Source organism: Medicago sativa, chromosome 5 (genome assembly GCF_051527215.1).
Source record: "Medicago sativa cultivar Bolivia chromosome 5, Bolivia_mono, whole genome shotgun sequence".
In the NCBI taxonomy this organism is placed as follows: domain Eukaryota; kingdom Viridiplantae; phylum Streptophyta; class Magnoliopsida; order Fabales; family Fabaceae; genus Medicago; species Medicago sativa.
The window spans coordinates 65,237,249-65,251,540 of NC_140753.1; the positions used below are offsets into that span (position 1 = coordinate 65,237,249).

The window sequence follows — 14,292 nt, forward strand, 5'->3', positions numbered from 1 at the left end:
TAACTCTGTAAATATACAGTTTAATCAGTCATTTTAGTTTGTTTGTATCAGCTTTCTCTTTTCACAAATAAGTTAAATGAAGTGTTTTTCTCGTAATGGAGAAACAATAACAACATTTATTTTTACCACCAAATAGAATCTAACATCAACAATTACGAATAGATCAAAAGAGAACATAGAAATGAGAAATTTTTTGGTGGATGGACATTGTGGTTGATCAATGAAAAGGAAATAATCTTCAATATATCTGTTTTATTACATTAGAGTTTAAATATTAAACCACCTTGACCCAGGAACAATAAGTTGGGAAAAATTACCTACGTGAAAAATGGTCGAATATTATATGAGTTTCTGTAATATCCCGCTTAATAACACTGTCATTTGACATTTATCTGTGTCAGTTATTTTGTCAAATTGTCTATGATATTCTAAGCAGGGACAAAATTGGTATTTGCCAACCAAGATTCATTTTATAAACATTATTTCATTCCAACTTCTACACAATTCTATTTCCTTCTCTTTCTAAAAATATCATGATATTTTCTTTCATCTCTTCCTAAAGGCCATCGGCCCTTTCCTCATCACCTCACCAACATCTCCAAAACTTCCAAATCTCCAATAATCATCAATTAAGCCATGCCTAAGGGTTTCTAGAGGTGTTGTTTGCATCAAACAAGCTTCAAAAAAATTCTTCCCTCCCCATTAATAGTGCAAACCACCCCTTAATCATCTGTTTCCAATCTTCCATTTTGTCTCCAAATTCATGGGAAATTGCTAGAAATCATGCTAAAAGAGGTACCCATGATGTTTTAAGAGCAAGGTAAGCAACAAAAATGCATTTCCTTCCAACTAGCCATGAAGGCCGCCCCTTTAACCCTCATTTTTGGGGAAAAATTTCTCTTGGTGTAAATGTTCCAATTCATGCTTTTGGAGTGTTTAAAATGTTATGGGAATGATGTTATTGACATGTTTGAATGTTGTAGGAGCTATTGGAAGGAGGAGTAACTTAACTAGTGGCTTGGAAGTGGGAATTTTGCCACAAAGATCATCAAAGGAACCAACACAATAGAGTGAGTTCCTTTAGTTAGTAAACCTTTCCTTTTTGGGTAGTCCAATTGTGCTATTAGATTGATAGATCATGATTTTGAGCTTTAGGACATAGTTAGTGCTAATATGTTTAAGACCTAATACCCTTGCTAATATATTCTAGAATTTGCTTTTATGTTAATTACCATGCTTATGTTAGTATAGAAGTTGGAGAAAAATTATTAGGCAAGGATTCAATACATTTTTAAAATATGTGTATGATTTCGGCCAGATTCCGGAAATTTAAAATTTGTTAACTATTTGGTATGTTCCTATCTTTGGCTAACGGAAATGAAAATCTTTTAAGTGAATACACGATCAATGGCGGTTACGGATTGAACTTTCATTTTTCCGGATATGTAGCCGAAAATTGTTATAAAAACCTCCAACCAACTACTATCATATTGCTATGTGTATTTATATGAAAGAATGTTTAGAATAAATTATGCCTTTAGAAATTATAGATTATGATCTAGTATGTTAGGACATAACATAGAGACATTATGACTTAAGATATTTACCCTTGCTAGTGTACTCTAAAATGGTTTTATATTGATAATTATGCTTATGGTAGTGTATGAGTTAGAGGAAAAATTGTTATGACAAGTTTTGCACAAGTATGAATAAATATGCACATTTCGGCTATAATTCCGGAAAGTGAGAATTGTTGGTTTTATTACTTTGTTTCAAATCTTAGCTAATGTAATTTACACTTTTAAGGTAATATAATGGTTTGGTTTGGCTAAGAATATAAATTCTCATTATTACCAAACGTGTAGCCGAAATGTATTATTATGACCTCTAATTACGTACTACCATATAGCATTTTTATTTACGTAAAAGAATGTTTAGAGTAAATTGGCCATGAATAAGAGTTATGGGTAAGTCAATAACCCGGGTAAAATACCATTTTTGAGAAGAGAATATTTATTGACACATTTTCAGTTAGAGACGAGAATTTAATTCTCATTATCAGATATGACATTAATTGATTTATTAAATTGTGGCTTTCGCTATCCCGCCAGTTGGATACGAAAGGTTCCCGCCAGTTGGAACGGGCACTATCCGTGAGGATGACCCCACAATAATCAGAGGAGTCCGGTATCCCCGTCAGTTGGGTTCCCGCCAGTTGGAAATATTTATATATATACCGGTTATCAGAGGAATAAATTCCGGGGTTACTCCACCTGGGTTTATTCGTAAAATCAACTCAGATAATTGTTTGTTCAACGCTAACTTTACTAACACATTTGTTAGATATTAAGATTAAATATTCAGTTATGTTAAGATATCAGAGTTATAGGTTAAAGATGTATAACCTCGGAGAGGTTGAATTTAGACAGAGGGCAATCATAGGTATCCCCAAGGATTGCATGCAGCCTAGGATAGGTGGAGCTCACTGAGACATTATGTCTCATCCCATTCCATTTATTATTTTTCAGGTACACAGTCATCCCAGAAGAAAGATTAAGAAAGGCTACAGGTTGATTATGGTGCTTCATTGATGATGTGTATATCTCAGGACTTATTGTGATGTATTTTATTCCATATCAGTTTATGGGAATTATGTATCAGATTATGTATAATATTACGTGCTCGTCAGTTAGTACATATATCATCTAGATAATATGTAAAGATTATCAGATAATCAGACAGGAGTCCTAGAGACATATACACATTATCAGTCATCACAGGTAAATTTTTATATTGAAATTTAATGTACCCGGTATTAAATTTTAACGCTTTCTAAAATTCTAGACACTTTTATGAGGGCGTTACAATTTGGTATCAGAGCTGGTCGATTCAGATCGTGCCTTGGGTCATTAGAATTCAATAAAAGTAGTGGGACCATTGGGTTCCGGATATTTATTCTAAATGTCATGTCTAGTTGAGCCTGATCAACTCAGACTAGTATATGATAGTTAGGACAAATGTCTGAGAGCTGAATAGGACCTTGGAGGAATGAAGCGTACGAAGAAGAGAAGTCAGTGTGTCAGGTTTTGTAACGAATTTTGATAAGGGAGTATTCGACGCCAAATGGTGGCCAATAAACTGTGAAGCAGAAAATTTTCGAGGACATAAGGGAAATGTTAAGATTAAGATGGTGTACTCTAATATTGTTGAACGACACTTTTATGTGGATACCGGAGAAGTAAGAGATTCAGGATAATTAAGGGATGATTGCAAGCTTGACAGGAGCCGCAGTATAAGAAGCATAAGTAAGGTATAGAAGAAATATTTCTAAAGGGGTAATTAAGACTATGGGATCAGAAGAGGAATTTGATATGAGGAGAATTATCAGATGAACCATAGAATCCAAAAGCTCTCAGTGGATGTAGAGTATGTAAGAAGTTAAGGACTTGAATGCCGAAACGAGCCGGATTTTGATGCTTGAATTGTTGAAGTGAACTAATTAATGAATAAGTAAATTATTTTGGGAGCAGACAAGGAAACCCCCTTAATATGAGCAATGAATGGATGACGTAAGTCAGATAAACTATGTCGGATTAGTCAAACCTCCCGAATCTTAAGTGCCAGATTTATGAATCAGGAAGTGAATGTGTTATGTGGCGTGAGAGTCAAGAAGAATGAATGATTGGTAGTGGAAAAATATTGTATGGAACAAAGTATGATGTATTTTTTTTATTGACAAGAAATTGCAGAGAAACTAAGCTAACGAGAGTTGACCACTAAGGAAATTGTATCAGATCCCTGCATCTATCATGAGTTATTAAGTTGTCATGGACTAAGAAACACAAGCTTAGCAGTAAGTAGAAAGAGGTTCCAGTAGCGGTAAGAAATAAAATGCAATTTTTCGATTGGAATGGAAACTAAAGATTAAGTAATAAGTTGTCAAAATTCAGTGAACTAATGGACGAATGATGTCAAGCACTATCAAGAGGACAAGAATGTGTTAAATCATGAATATAATAAGTTGAAGTGATAAGGATTAATCAAGATTTTTGAATCTGAGAATTTATTTTAAGGTTCCGTTATATGGAAGGTTGTTGTTAGTGTGAAAGTGTTAAGAATGAAGTAAAGTATTAAAGAATCACATATTTTCTTTTGATGATTTTCTCACGTAATTGTTCTAAAAACTAAAAGAATGACTTGGTCGATGAGAATGGATTTTGAGAATTGAAGTTATTTCAAGGGAGCTCGTAAGTGTAATTATCAGGACGACACAAATGAAAAAGAATGGAAATAAGCCGCGAATTGTCGAGTATGTTTTATTATAAACAATGTGAATGTGAGAATCATTCAAGGAACACCTTGCGAGAACAAGTGTACAGTATATGTCTAATGAAGGATTTAATACCTGGAAATAGTTCGCTAGCAATATAAGTTAGTACTCGAAGTAGCAGGAAGTGTAAAGTTAGCTTCTCTGTTCAAGACATGTAAGCTTCGAAGGATGAATAGGAGAATTGGATAAACATGTAGTAATGAGATTGGGAAATATTACATTATGATTGTATCGGTATGCGTAAATCGATGTAAGTTGACAAATCAGAGTGGCGCTGTAACGCCCGTTGTAATTATTTAATTATTTAAATAATTGTGATGTGTTTTATGTGCTTTTATGTGTGTTTTTGGATTAAGAATATTATGATTCGGTGCTTGGAGGGTTTTAATTAGACATTTTACCGTTAAGTGGGTAGCCTGTTGGGAGTAGACTGTAGAATAAAGAAATAATATTATAAGGAAATAATATTATAAAAAGGAAAGATTAGGAAAGAAAGAAGAAAACACGGGAAGAAGAAAAAGAGAAGAGAAGAAGAAGAAAAAGAGGAGATAGAGGAAATTGAGGATTTTTGCTGAGATCTTGTCAATTAAGGTAAGGGTGAGACTAACTCTCATTTTTATCAAGTTTTGATTCATGAAGTTCAATCAATTTAGGTAGTTTTAGAATTTGGGGGTTAGGTCAAAATCATTAAAATTGATAGATCTAAGTTAATTTTAGTGTAATTTAATGTAGAAAGAGGTTAATTAGACATAGAAAACATGTAGATGTTGATTACTGATGAATTAGAGGGTTGGGTAGTAGATTTGGGGTGACTGTGAGGATGAAGAACAGAGCTGCGACAGACTTGTCTGTCAGTGCTCGCCATTGCGAGTGATTTAGCTCGCAATTGCGAGTAAACCCTAGCTCGCCATTGCGAGTGGAATTAGCTCGCCATTGCGAGTAAATGGTGAGCAACCCTTAGCTCGCCATTGCGAGTGTTTAGAGCTCGCCTTTGCGAGTAACTGGTAAATGACCCTTAGCCTCGCCATAGCGAGTAGTGTAGCTCGCCATTGCGAGCTAGTGCAGTGCAGACCTGCTGTTTCGCAAATTTCTGGCAATTTTGACTGTGTTTCATGATGGGATAGGTTCTGATATATATGTGAAATATGATGATGAATTAATTGTTGATCCAGTAAGTACTGGTTGGAGGTGATGAACTATGATGAATAATTGTTAATGAATTAACATTAAATATGAATTATTGTTGGTTATTGTTGATCATGTGTTGATTGTTGTGGATTGTGATGTTGCTGTTGATGTTGTCGTCGATGTTGTCGTTGTCGTTGTCGTTGTCGTGTTGTTGTAGTGATGATGTGATCTTTTATGATCAACGTGATGATGTGATCTTTTATGATCAACGTGATGATGTGATCTTTATGATCAACGTGATGATGAGGTCCAAAAATTGACCTACGTGATGATGGTGGTACCACAAGCATGCTGAGTCGTCTGAGTCGTCTGAGTTGTCTGAGTCGTTTGAGTCATTGTCGTAGTCATGTCGAGTCGTTGTTGTCGTGATGTGGAGTGGTCATAATTAATGACTGATGTGATGTTGTTGTTGATGATTTTATATAAGTTGAATTATAGGTGTGGATGTTTATTATGTTGATGGTGATTCTAACATTAATAAATGTGGATAATGGATGATATTATGGATAATTATATATGGTTGATTATTCTTTATGAATTATTATTTGCTGATAATGATTGTGAAATCTCACCCCTTCTGCGTATATGTTGCCTCGACCGTGGGTAATGTGCAGGTAACGAAGAATAGTGCATTTGTGCGAGTGGTCCGTTGTGTCGTCTAGGATGCTCTGATACGTAACGGGATGGGAATTGTCTGTTGTTTTGTTTCCTTGTTACGTATTAATAAATAAAATTTGTTGAAGTAATTGGTGAAGACTATTATTGAAGATGTTAAGTTGTAGCCTTGTGCTAAGTATTTTATGTGATGATGTAATATAAATTCCGCTGTATTTGCTCTCGAATTTTATAAGACAGGTTGATTTAGTAAATGATATTACTATTAATGTTGGAATTGATGTTTTGTTGAATGTGATGCTCCGTTTGTGATGTTTAATTCTGATATTTATATGAAATTTTCAAGTCGGGAAAACGGGGTGTTACAATTGGTATCAGAGCAGGTCGGTCCGTCCGGCCAATTAGTTGAGTCGAGTTGTGTTGTCTAACAGTTAGAATACCATTATTATGTTATTCTGATTGTTGTGTGATGTGCAGAATTAAGGAGGAAAACTGGACGCTGCTAATATTATTTGTTATAGGAGAACAAGAATGACTGGCAGGAATGATGCTGCGGTGGCTGCTGCATTGGAAGCTGTGGCTCAAGCAATAGGGCAACAACCGAATGCTGGTGCTAATGCCGAAGTGAGAATGTTAGAGAAATTCATAAGGAATCATCCCCCTACTTTCAAGGGAAGATATGATCCTGATGGAGCGCAGTCATGGATCAAAGAAATTGAAAGAGTCTTCAGGGGTATGCAGTGTTCTGAGGAGCAGAAGGTGCGATTTGGTACGCACATGCTGGCGGAAGAAGCTGATGATTGGTGGACGAGTCTTCTACCTGAGTTAGAGCAAGATGGTACTGTAGTTACCTGGGCTATTTTTAAGGAGGAGTTCCTAAACCGATACTTTCCGGAAGATGTTCGCGGAAAGAAAGAGATTGAGTTTTTGGAACTGAAGCAAGGTAATATGTCGGTGACTGAGTATGCTGCTAAGTTTGTGGAGTTAGCTAAATTCTATCCACATTACACTGGTGAAAATGCTGAGTTTTCTAAATGCATTAAGTTTGAGAGTGGTCTGCGTCCTGATATCAAGAAGGCGATTGGTTATCAAAGGATCCGTAATTTCTCTGTATTGGTGAGTAGCTGCAGGATCTATGAAAGTGATTCCAATGCTCACTATAAGGTTATGAATGAAAGGAGAGGCAAACAACAACAAAACCGTGGAAAACCTTATAGTGCTCCAGCTGATAAGGGCAAACAAAAGGTGAATGATGAAAGGAGACCCAAGAGGTATGCGACTTCTGCTGAGATTGTTTGCTACTCATGTGGAGAAAAAGGTCATAAGAGTAATGTTTGTCCGATTGATGTGAAAAGATGTTACCGATGTGGAGGCAGAGGGCATACAGTTACAGAATGCAATCAGGACGACGTTATTTGTTTTAATTGCAATGGAAAGGGACATATTAGTACTCAGTGTAAAGAACCAAAGAAGGCCCCGACTAGGGGTAAGGTGTTTGCTTTAGCTGGTACTCAGACCGCCAGTGAGGACCGTTTGATCCGAGGTACTTCTTTCATTAACAGTATTCCGTTAATTGCTATCATAGATACCGGTGCTACACATTGTTTTATTGCTGCTGATTGTGCTTTGAGGTTGAGTCTTGATGTGTCGCCCATGAAGGGAGAGATGGTTGTCGAAACTCCATCTAATGGTTCGATAACTACCTCTCGGGTGTGTTTGAGTTGTCCTTTGTCTATGTATGGTAGAGATTTTACTATGGATTTAATATGCATACCATTGATAGGAATGGATGTGATTCTTGGTATGAATTGGTTGGAGTATAATTATGCTCACATAAATTGTTTCAACAAGACGGTGCGATTTTCTTCTCCAGAGGAAGAAGCAGAGACTGAGTTTGTAACTACTAAGCAGTTGAAACAGATGATGCTTGATGAAGGTCAATTATTTTCCTTGATGGCGTCATTGTCCGTTGAGAACCAGGCAAGGATTGATGAGTTGGAAGTTGTGCGTGAATTTCCAGAAGTTTTTCCTGATGAGATTCCTGATGTGCCTCCTGAGAGAGAAGTTGAATTTTCGATTGACCTTGTTCCGGGTACGAAGCCCGTGTCTATGGCACCTTACCGTATGTCATCTTCTGAATTAGCTGAGTTGAAAAAGCAGTTAGAAGATTTGCTTGATAAGAAGTTTGTAAGACCAAGTGTTTCACCTTGGGGAGCGCCAGTGCTTTTGGTTAAGAAGAAAGACGGAAGCATGAGATTGTGCATTGATTATCGACAGTTGAACAAGGTGACAATAAAGAATAGGTATCCACTTCCAAGGATCGATGATTTGATGGATCAGTTAGTGGGTGCACGGGTGTTTAGCAAGATTGATCTGAGGTCGGGTTATCACCAGATTAAAGTGAAAAATGAAGATGTTCAGAAAACAGCCTTTAGAACACGATACGGCCATTATGAGTATTTGGTAATGCCTTTTGGAGTTTCTAACGCACCAGGTGTGTTTATGGAGTACATGAATCGTATTTTTCATACGTTTCTAGATCGCTTCGTGGTTGTATTCATTGACGATATTTTGATATACTCCAAGTCTGAAGAAGAACATGCTGAGCATTTGAGAATTGTTTTGCAAGTGTTGCAGGAAAAGAAGTTATATGCCAAGCTATCAAAATGCGAATTTTGGTTGAATGAGGTGAGTTTTCTTGGTCATATTGTTTCCGGTGGCGGTATTTCAGTAGACCCATCTAAGGTCGATGCAGTATCGCAATGGGAGACCCCGAGGTCGGTTACAGAAGTTAGGAGCTTTTTGGGTTTGGCTGGTTACTACAGGAGATTTATTGAAGGATTTTCCAAGTTGGCACTTCCTTTAACTCAATTGACTTGTAAAGGCCGAGCTTTTGTGTGGGATATTCAGTGTGAGAACAGCTTTAATGAATTGAAGCAACGACTGACGACGGCTCCAATTTTGATTTTACCAAAGCCCGAGGAACCTTTTGTTGTGTATTGTGATGCGTCCAAGTTCGGTTTAGGTGGTGTACTCATGCAAAATGGCAAGGTAGTAGCTTATGCATCGAGGCAGTTGAGGGTTCATGAACGAAATTATCCTACTCATGATCTAGAATTAGCTGCAGTGGTATTTGTACTCAAGATTTGGAGACATTATCTGTATGGTTCGAGATTTGAAGTGTTTAGTGACCATAAAAGTCTGAAGTATTTATTTGATTAGAAGGAATTAAATATGAGACAGCGAAGGTGGCTTGAATTGCTAAAAGATTTTGACTTTGAGTTGAATTACCATCCGGGAAAGGCTAATGTTGTTGCAGATGCTTTGAGTAGGAAAACCTTACATATGTCTGCTATGATGGTTAAGGAGTTGGAGTTGCTTGAACAGTTTAGAGACTTGAGTTTGGTGTGTGAAATGTCAACACATAGTGTGAAGTTAGGAATGTTAAAGATCAACAATGAATTTTTGAATGACATCAAAGAAGCTCAGAAAGTAGATGTGAAGTTGGTAGATTTAATGGTTGCAAGTGATCCTGCTGTAGACAATAACTTTAAGGTTGATGAGCAAGGAGTGTTGAGGTTTCGAGGAAGAATCTGTATCCCTGATAATGAGGAAATGAAGAAGATGATTCTTGAAGAAAGTCACAGAAGTAATTTGAGTATTCATCCAGGAGCTACCAAGATGTATCATGATTTGAAGAAGTTGTTTTGGTGGTCTGGGTTGAAACGTGATGTGGCACAGTTTGTGTATTCATGCTTGGTTTGTCAGAAGTCAAAGGTTGAGCATCAGAGACCTGCTGGATTGTTGACACCGTTAGATGTGCCAGAATGGAAATGGGATAGTATATCTATGGATTTTGTAACGAGTTTGCCGAACACTCCAAGTGGGCATGATGCCATTTGGGTGATTGTGGATAGATTGACGAAGTCGGCTCATTTCATTCCGATTAACATCAATTTTCCTGTATCTCAGTTGGCGGATATTTATATTCGCGAGATTGTGAAGTTACATGGTGTTCCGTCGAGCATTGTGTCAGATAGAGATCCAAGGTTTACTTCTAGATTTTGGAAGAGTTTGCAAGAGGCTTTGGGTTCTAAGTTGAGGTTGAGTTCGGCTTATCATCCTCAGACAGATGGTCAGTCAGAAAGAACAATTCAGTCATTGGAAGATTTGTTGAGGGTTTGTGTACTTGAGCAAGGAGGAACTTGGGATAGTCATCTTTCGTTGATAGAGTTCACATATAATAACAGTTATCATTCTAGTATTGGAATGGCACCATTCGAAGCTTTGTATGGTCGAAGGTGCAGAACTCCATTGTGTTGGTTAGAGTCAGGAGAAAGTGCAGTTTTGGGACCAGATATTGTTCATCAAACTACGGAAAAGGTGAAGATGATTCAAGAAAAGATAAAGGCGTCGCAGAGTCGACAAAAGAGCTATCATGACAAACGTAGGAAAGACCTTGAGTTTCAAGAAGGAGGTCACGTGTTCTTGAGAGTTACTCCAATGACCGGAGTTGGTCGTGCATTGAAGTCTAAGAAGTTGACCCCGAAGTTTATTGGTCCTTATCAGATATCAGAAAGAGTTGGGACGGTGGCTTACCGAGTGGGTTTACCACCGCATCTTTCGAATTTGCATGATGTGTTTCACGTGTCACAACTTCGGAAGTATGTTCCAGATCCATCTCATGTGATCCAAAGAGATGATGTGCAAGTTAGAGATAATCTTACGGTTGAGACTTTACCAGTGAGAATCGAAGGTCGTGAAGTGAAGCGATTGAGAGGCAAGGAGATACCTTTGGTGAAAGTTGTTTGGGATGGAGCGGCTGGTGAAAGCTTGACGTGGGAGCTGGAGAGTAAGATGATGGAATCTTATCCAGAGTTATTTGATTGAGGTAAATTTTCGAGGACGAAAATTCTTTAAGTTGGGGAGAATTGTAACGCCCGTTGTAATTATTTAATTATTTAAATAATTGTGATGTGTTTTATGTGCTTTGATGTGTGTTTTTGGATTAAGAATATTATGATTCGGTGCTTGGAGGGTTTTAATTAGACATTTTACCGTTAAGTGGGTAGCCTGTTGGGAGTAGACTGTAGAATAAAGAAATAATATTATAAGGAAATAATATTATAAAAAGGAAAGATTAGGAAAGAAAGAAGAAAACACGGGAAGAAGAAAAAGAGAAGAGAAGAAGAAGAAAAAGAGGAGATAGAGGAGAAGAGGAAATTGAGGATTTTTGCTGAGATCTTGTCAATTAAGGTAAGGGTGAGACTAACTCTCATTTTTATCAAGTTTTGATTCATGAAGTTCAATCAATTTAGGTAGTTTTAGAATTTGGGGGTTAGGTCAAAATCATTAAAATTGATAGATCTAAGTTAATTTTAGTGTAATTTGATGTAGAAAGAGGTTAATTAGACATAGAAAACATGTAGATGTTGATTACTGATGAATTAGAGGGTTGGGTAGTAGATTTGGGGTGACTGTGAGGATGAAGAACAGAGCTGCGACAGACTTGTCTGTCAGTGCTCGCCATTGCGAGTGATTTAGCTCGCAATTGCGAGTAAACCCTAGCTCGCCATTGCGAGTGGAATTAGCTCGCCATTGCGAGTAAATGGTGAGCAACCCTTAGCTCGCCATTGCGAGTGTTTAGAGCTCGCCTTTGCGAGTAACTGGTAAATGACCCTTAGCCTCGCCATAGCGAGTAGTGTAGCTCGCCATTGCGAGCTAGTGCAGTGCAGACCTGCTGTTTCGCAAATTTCTGGCAATTTTGACTGTGTTTCATGATGGGATAGGTTCTGATATATATGTGAAATATGATGATGAATTAATTGTTGATCCAGTAAGTACTGGTTGGAGGTGATGAACTATGATGAATAATTGTTAATGAATTAACATTAAATATGAATTATTGTTGGTTATTGTTGATCATGTGTTGATTGTTGTGGATTGTGATGTTGCTGTTGATGTTGTCGTCGATGTTGTCGTTGTCGTTGTCGTTGTCGTGTTGTTGTAGTGATGATGTGATCTTTTATGATCAACGTGATGATGTGATCTTTTATGATCAACGTGATGATGTGATCTTTATGATCAACGTGATGATGAGGTCCAAAAATTGACCTACGTGATGATGGTGGTACCACAAGCATGCTGAGTCGTCTGAGTCGTCTGAGTTGTCTGAGTCGTTTGAGTCATTGTCGTAGTCATGTCGAGTCGTTGTTGTCGTGATGTGGAGTGGTCATAATTAATGACTGATGTGATGTTGTTGTTGATGATTTTATATAAGTTGAATTATAGGTGTGGATGTTTATTATGTTGATGGTGATTCTAACATTAATAAATGTGGATAATGGATGATATTATGGATAATTATATATGGTTGATTATTCTTTATGAATTATTATTTGCTGATAATGATTGTGAAATCTCACCCCTTCTGCGTATATGTTGCCTCGACCGTGGGTAATGTGCAGGTAACGAAGAATAGTGCATTTGTGCGAGTGGTCCGTTGTGTCGTCTAGGATGCTCTGATACGTAACGGGATGGGAATTGTCTGTTGTTTTGTTTCCTTGTTACGTATTAATAAATAAAATTTGTTGAAGTAATTGGTGAAGACTATTATTGAAGATGTTAAGTTGTAGCCTTGTGCTAAGTATTTTATGTGATGATGTAATATAAATTCCGCTGTATTTGCTCTCGAATTTTATAAGACAGGTTGATTTAGTAAATGATATTACTATTAATGTTGGAATTGATGTTTTGTTGAATGTGATGCTCCGTTTGTGATGTTTAATTCTGATATTTATATGAAATTTTCAAGTCGGGAAAACGGGGTGTTACAGGCGCAGTGGAAAATTAATCAGTAAAGAAGTGATAGGATGTGCAATAGTTTTATACTTTGAAAAGAGATATTCATGGAAAATTTTAAGAGACAAGCTAATAATTTTCAAAGCACATAATTCAGAGATATTAACAGTTCAATTAATGAGAGTAGGACGGAAGTGTTCCTACCTTGTTAAATTTAAGAAAATTGGAATCACCTCTAGTATGTAACTTAGTCAGTCGACTTGGTGATTTCAAATAATGAATTAAAAGTATCAGTTTAGCTGGAAAAGAGTCATGTATGAGATAACAAATATGGATGTTGTATCAAGATGATTTTATTTTGGTTTGAAATAGTCTCGTGGGACATCAGGTATAGTAAATGGCATTTAAGTGCAAGGAGGCTATTCAGAACAAGAATGCGGATGCTTAAACACAATTTTGCAGTGAAGTTCGGAAATTTAAAATTTCGTATTTTTGAAGGTAAAGAAAAGATTGATATCATACAAGTTAGAAAATTTTATGTGATATACAGTATGTAATTATACCAATTCAGGTAACGAGTATGGAATTAGCAGAAAGACTGAGATAATATGTTCTTTATAGTAACGGACAGAATAATAATGTTCAAGGATGAAATGTATATTTTGGAAGAGTAAGATCATGAGAAAATTTATGAATACGGATCTTATTTATTTTGACAGTGAAATGTGATTAATTTAAGAATGTTGAAATCTTAGTGCAGATGAAGTATAGTCGAATGACTACAGATATATGTCATGTATTTAGTTATCAGTCGTACTACCTCGTGAATTGTGTACTCGTCAGTTAGTGCACTATTACTCGTATAAGAATTACATTTAATGTACTTGCTAGTTAGTACATTTTGTATTTAAATATGACTTATGGATTGTACTCGTCAGTTAGTACTTTCATCAGCTGTTTGAGGTAGTACCATGTTTGGATTCATTCCACAGAAAACATAGCAGATATCAGCAATAACATCTCATATTCATGTGTTGAATAATGGAGGAGATTGAATCAGTTCTTACATTCATTGAGGTAAATTTAATGTCAGATAATGCTCTGAATAGGAACGATCCTATACAGAGAATGGTGTCGTTATTATTATGAGACCTCATTATATGGGGTATAGTTCAGAAATAAATTTTTATTGGAATCAGTCGTATCATGAAGAACCCCCTCAAAGGTTGGATATGTTCAAGGAAAGATAAGAATCGACGAAGTCGATAAAAGTGTTACTCCGATAAGTGTATGAGATATTTCCAGAACTTAGTGAAGGTAAACAAGTAGTAGTAATCTAAGACAGATTTATAAGGAGT

The 14,292-nt window shown here is 36.6% G+C and overlaps 1 protein-coding gene across 3 annotated transcripts; it reads left to right on the top strand.

Annotated features, from left to right (window-relative positions):
- Window positions 1-498: 498 nt before the first annotated feature.
- On the top strand, window positions 499-12,894 carry LOC146924045 (uncharacterized). 3 transcript variants are annotated; one of them, XR_015010027.1, is made up of 4 exons: window positions 499-820; window positions 984-1,070; window positions 2,529-4,921; window positions 6,133-6,426. XR_015010027.1 is itself a non-coding variant. In XM_085709087.1 (3 exons), exons 2-3 carry the CDS (start codon window positions 6,665-6,667, stop codon window positions 12,612-12,614), a joined length of 1,026 nt encoding a protein of 341 aa, XP_085565213.1. In that variant the 5' UTR covers window positions 4,819-4,921; window positions 6,611-6,664; the 3' UTR covers window positions 12,615-12,894. The 3 variants fall into 3 exon arrangements, 1 of the variants encoding a protein (XP_085565213.1); XR_015010028.1 differs by lacking the exon at window positions 2,529-4,921 and having other exon boundaries at window positions 6,133-6,348; XM_085709087.1 differs by lacking the exons at window positions 499-820; window positions 984-1,070; window positions 6,133-6,426 and adding exons at window positions 6,611-7,676; window positions 12,601-12,894 and having other exon boundaries at window positions 4,819-4,921.
- Window positions 12,895-14,292: the final 1,398 nt, after the last annotated feature.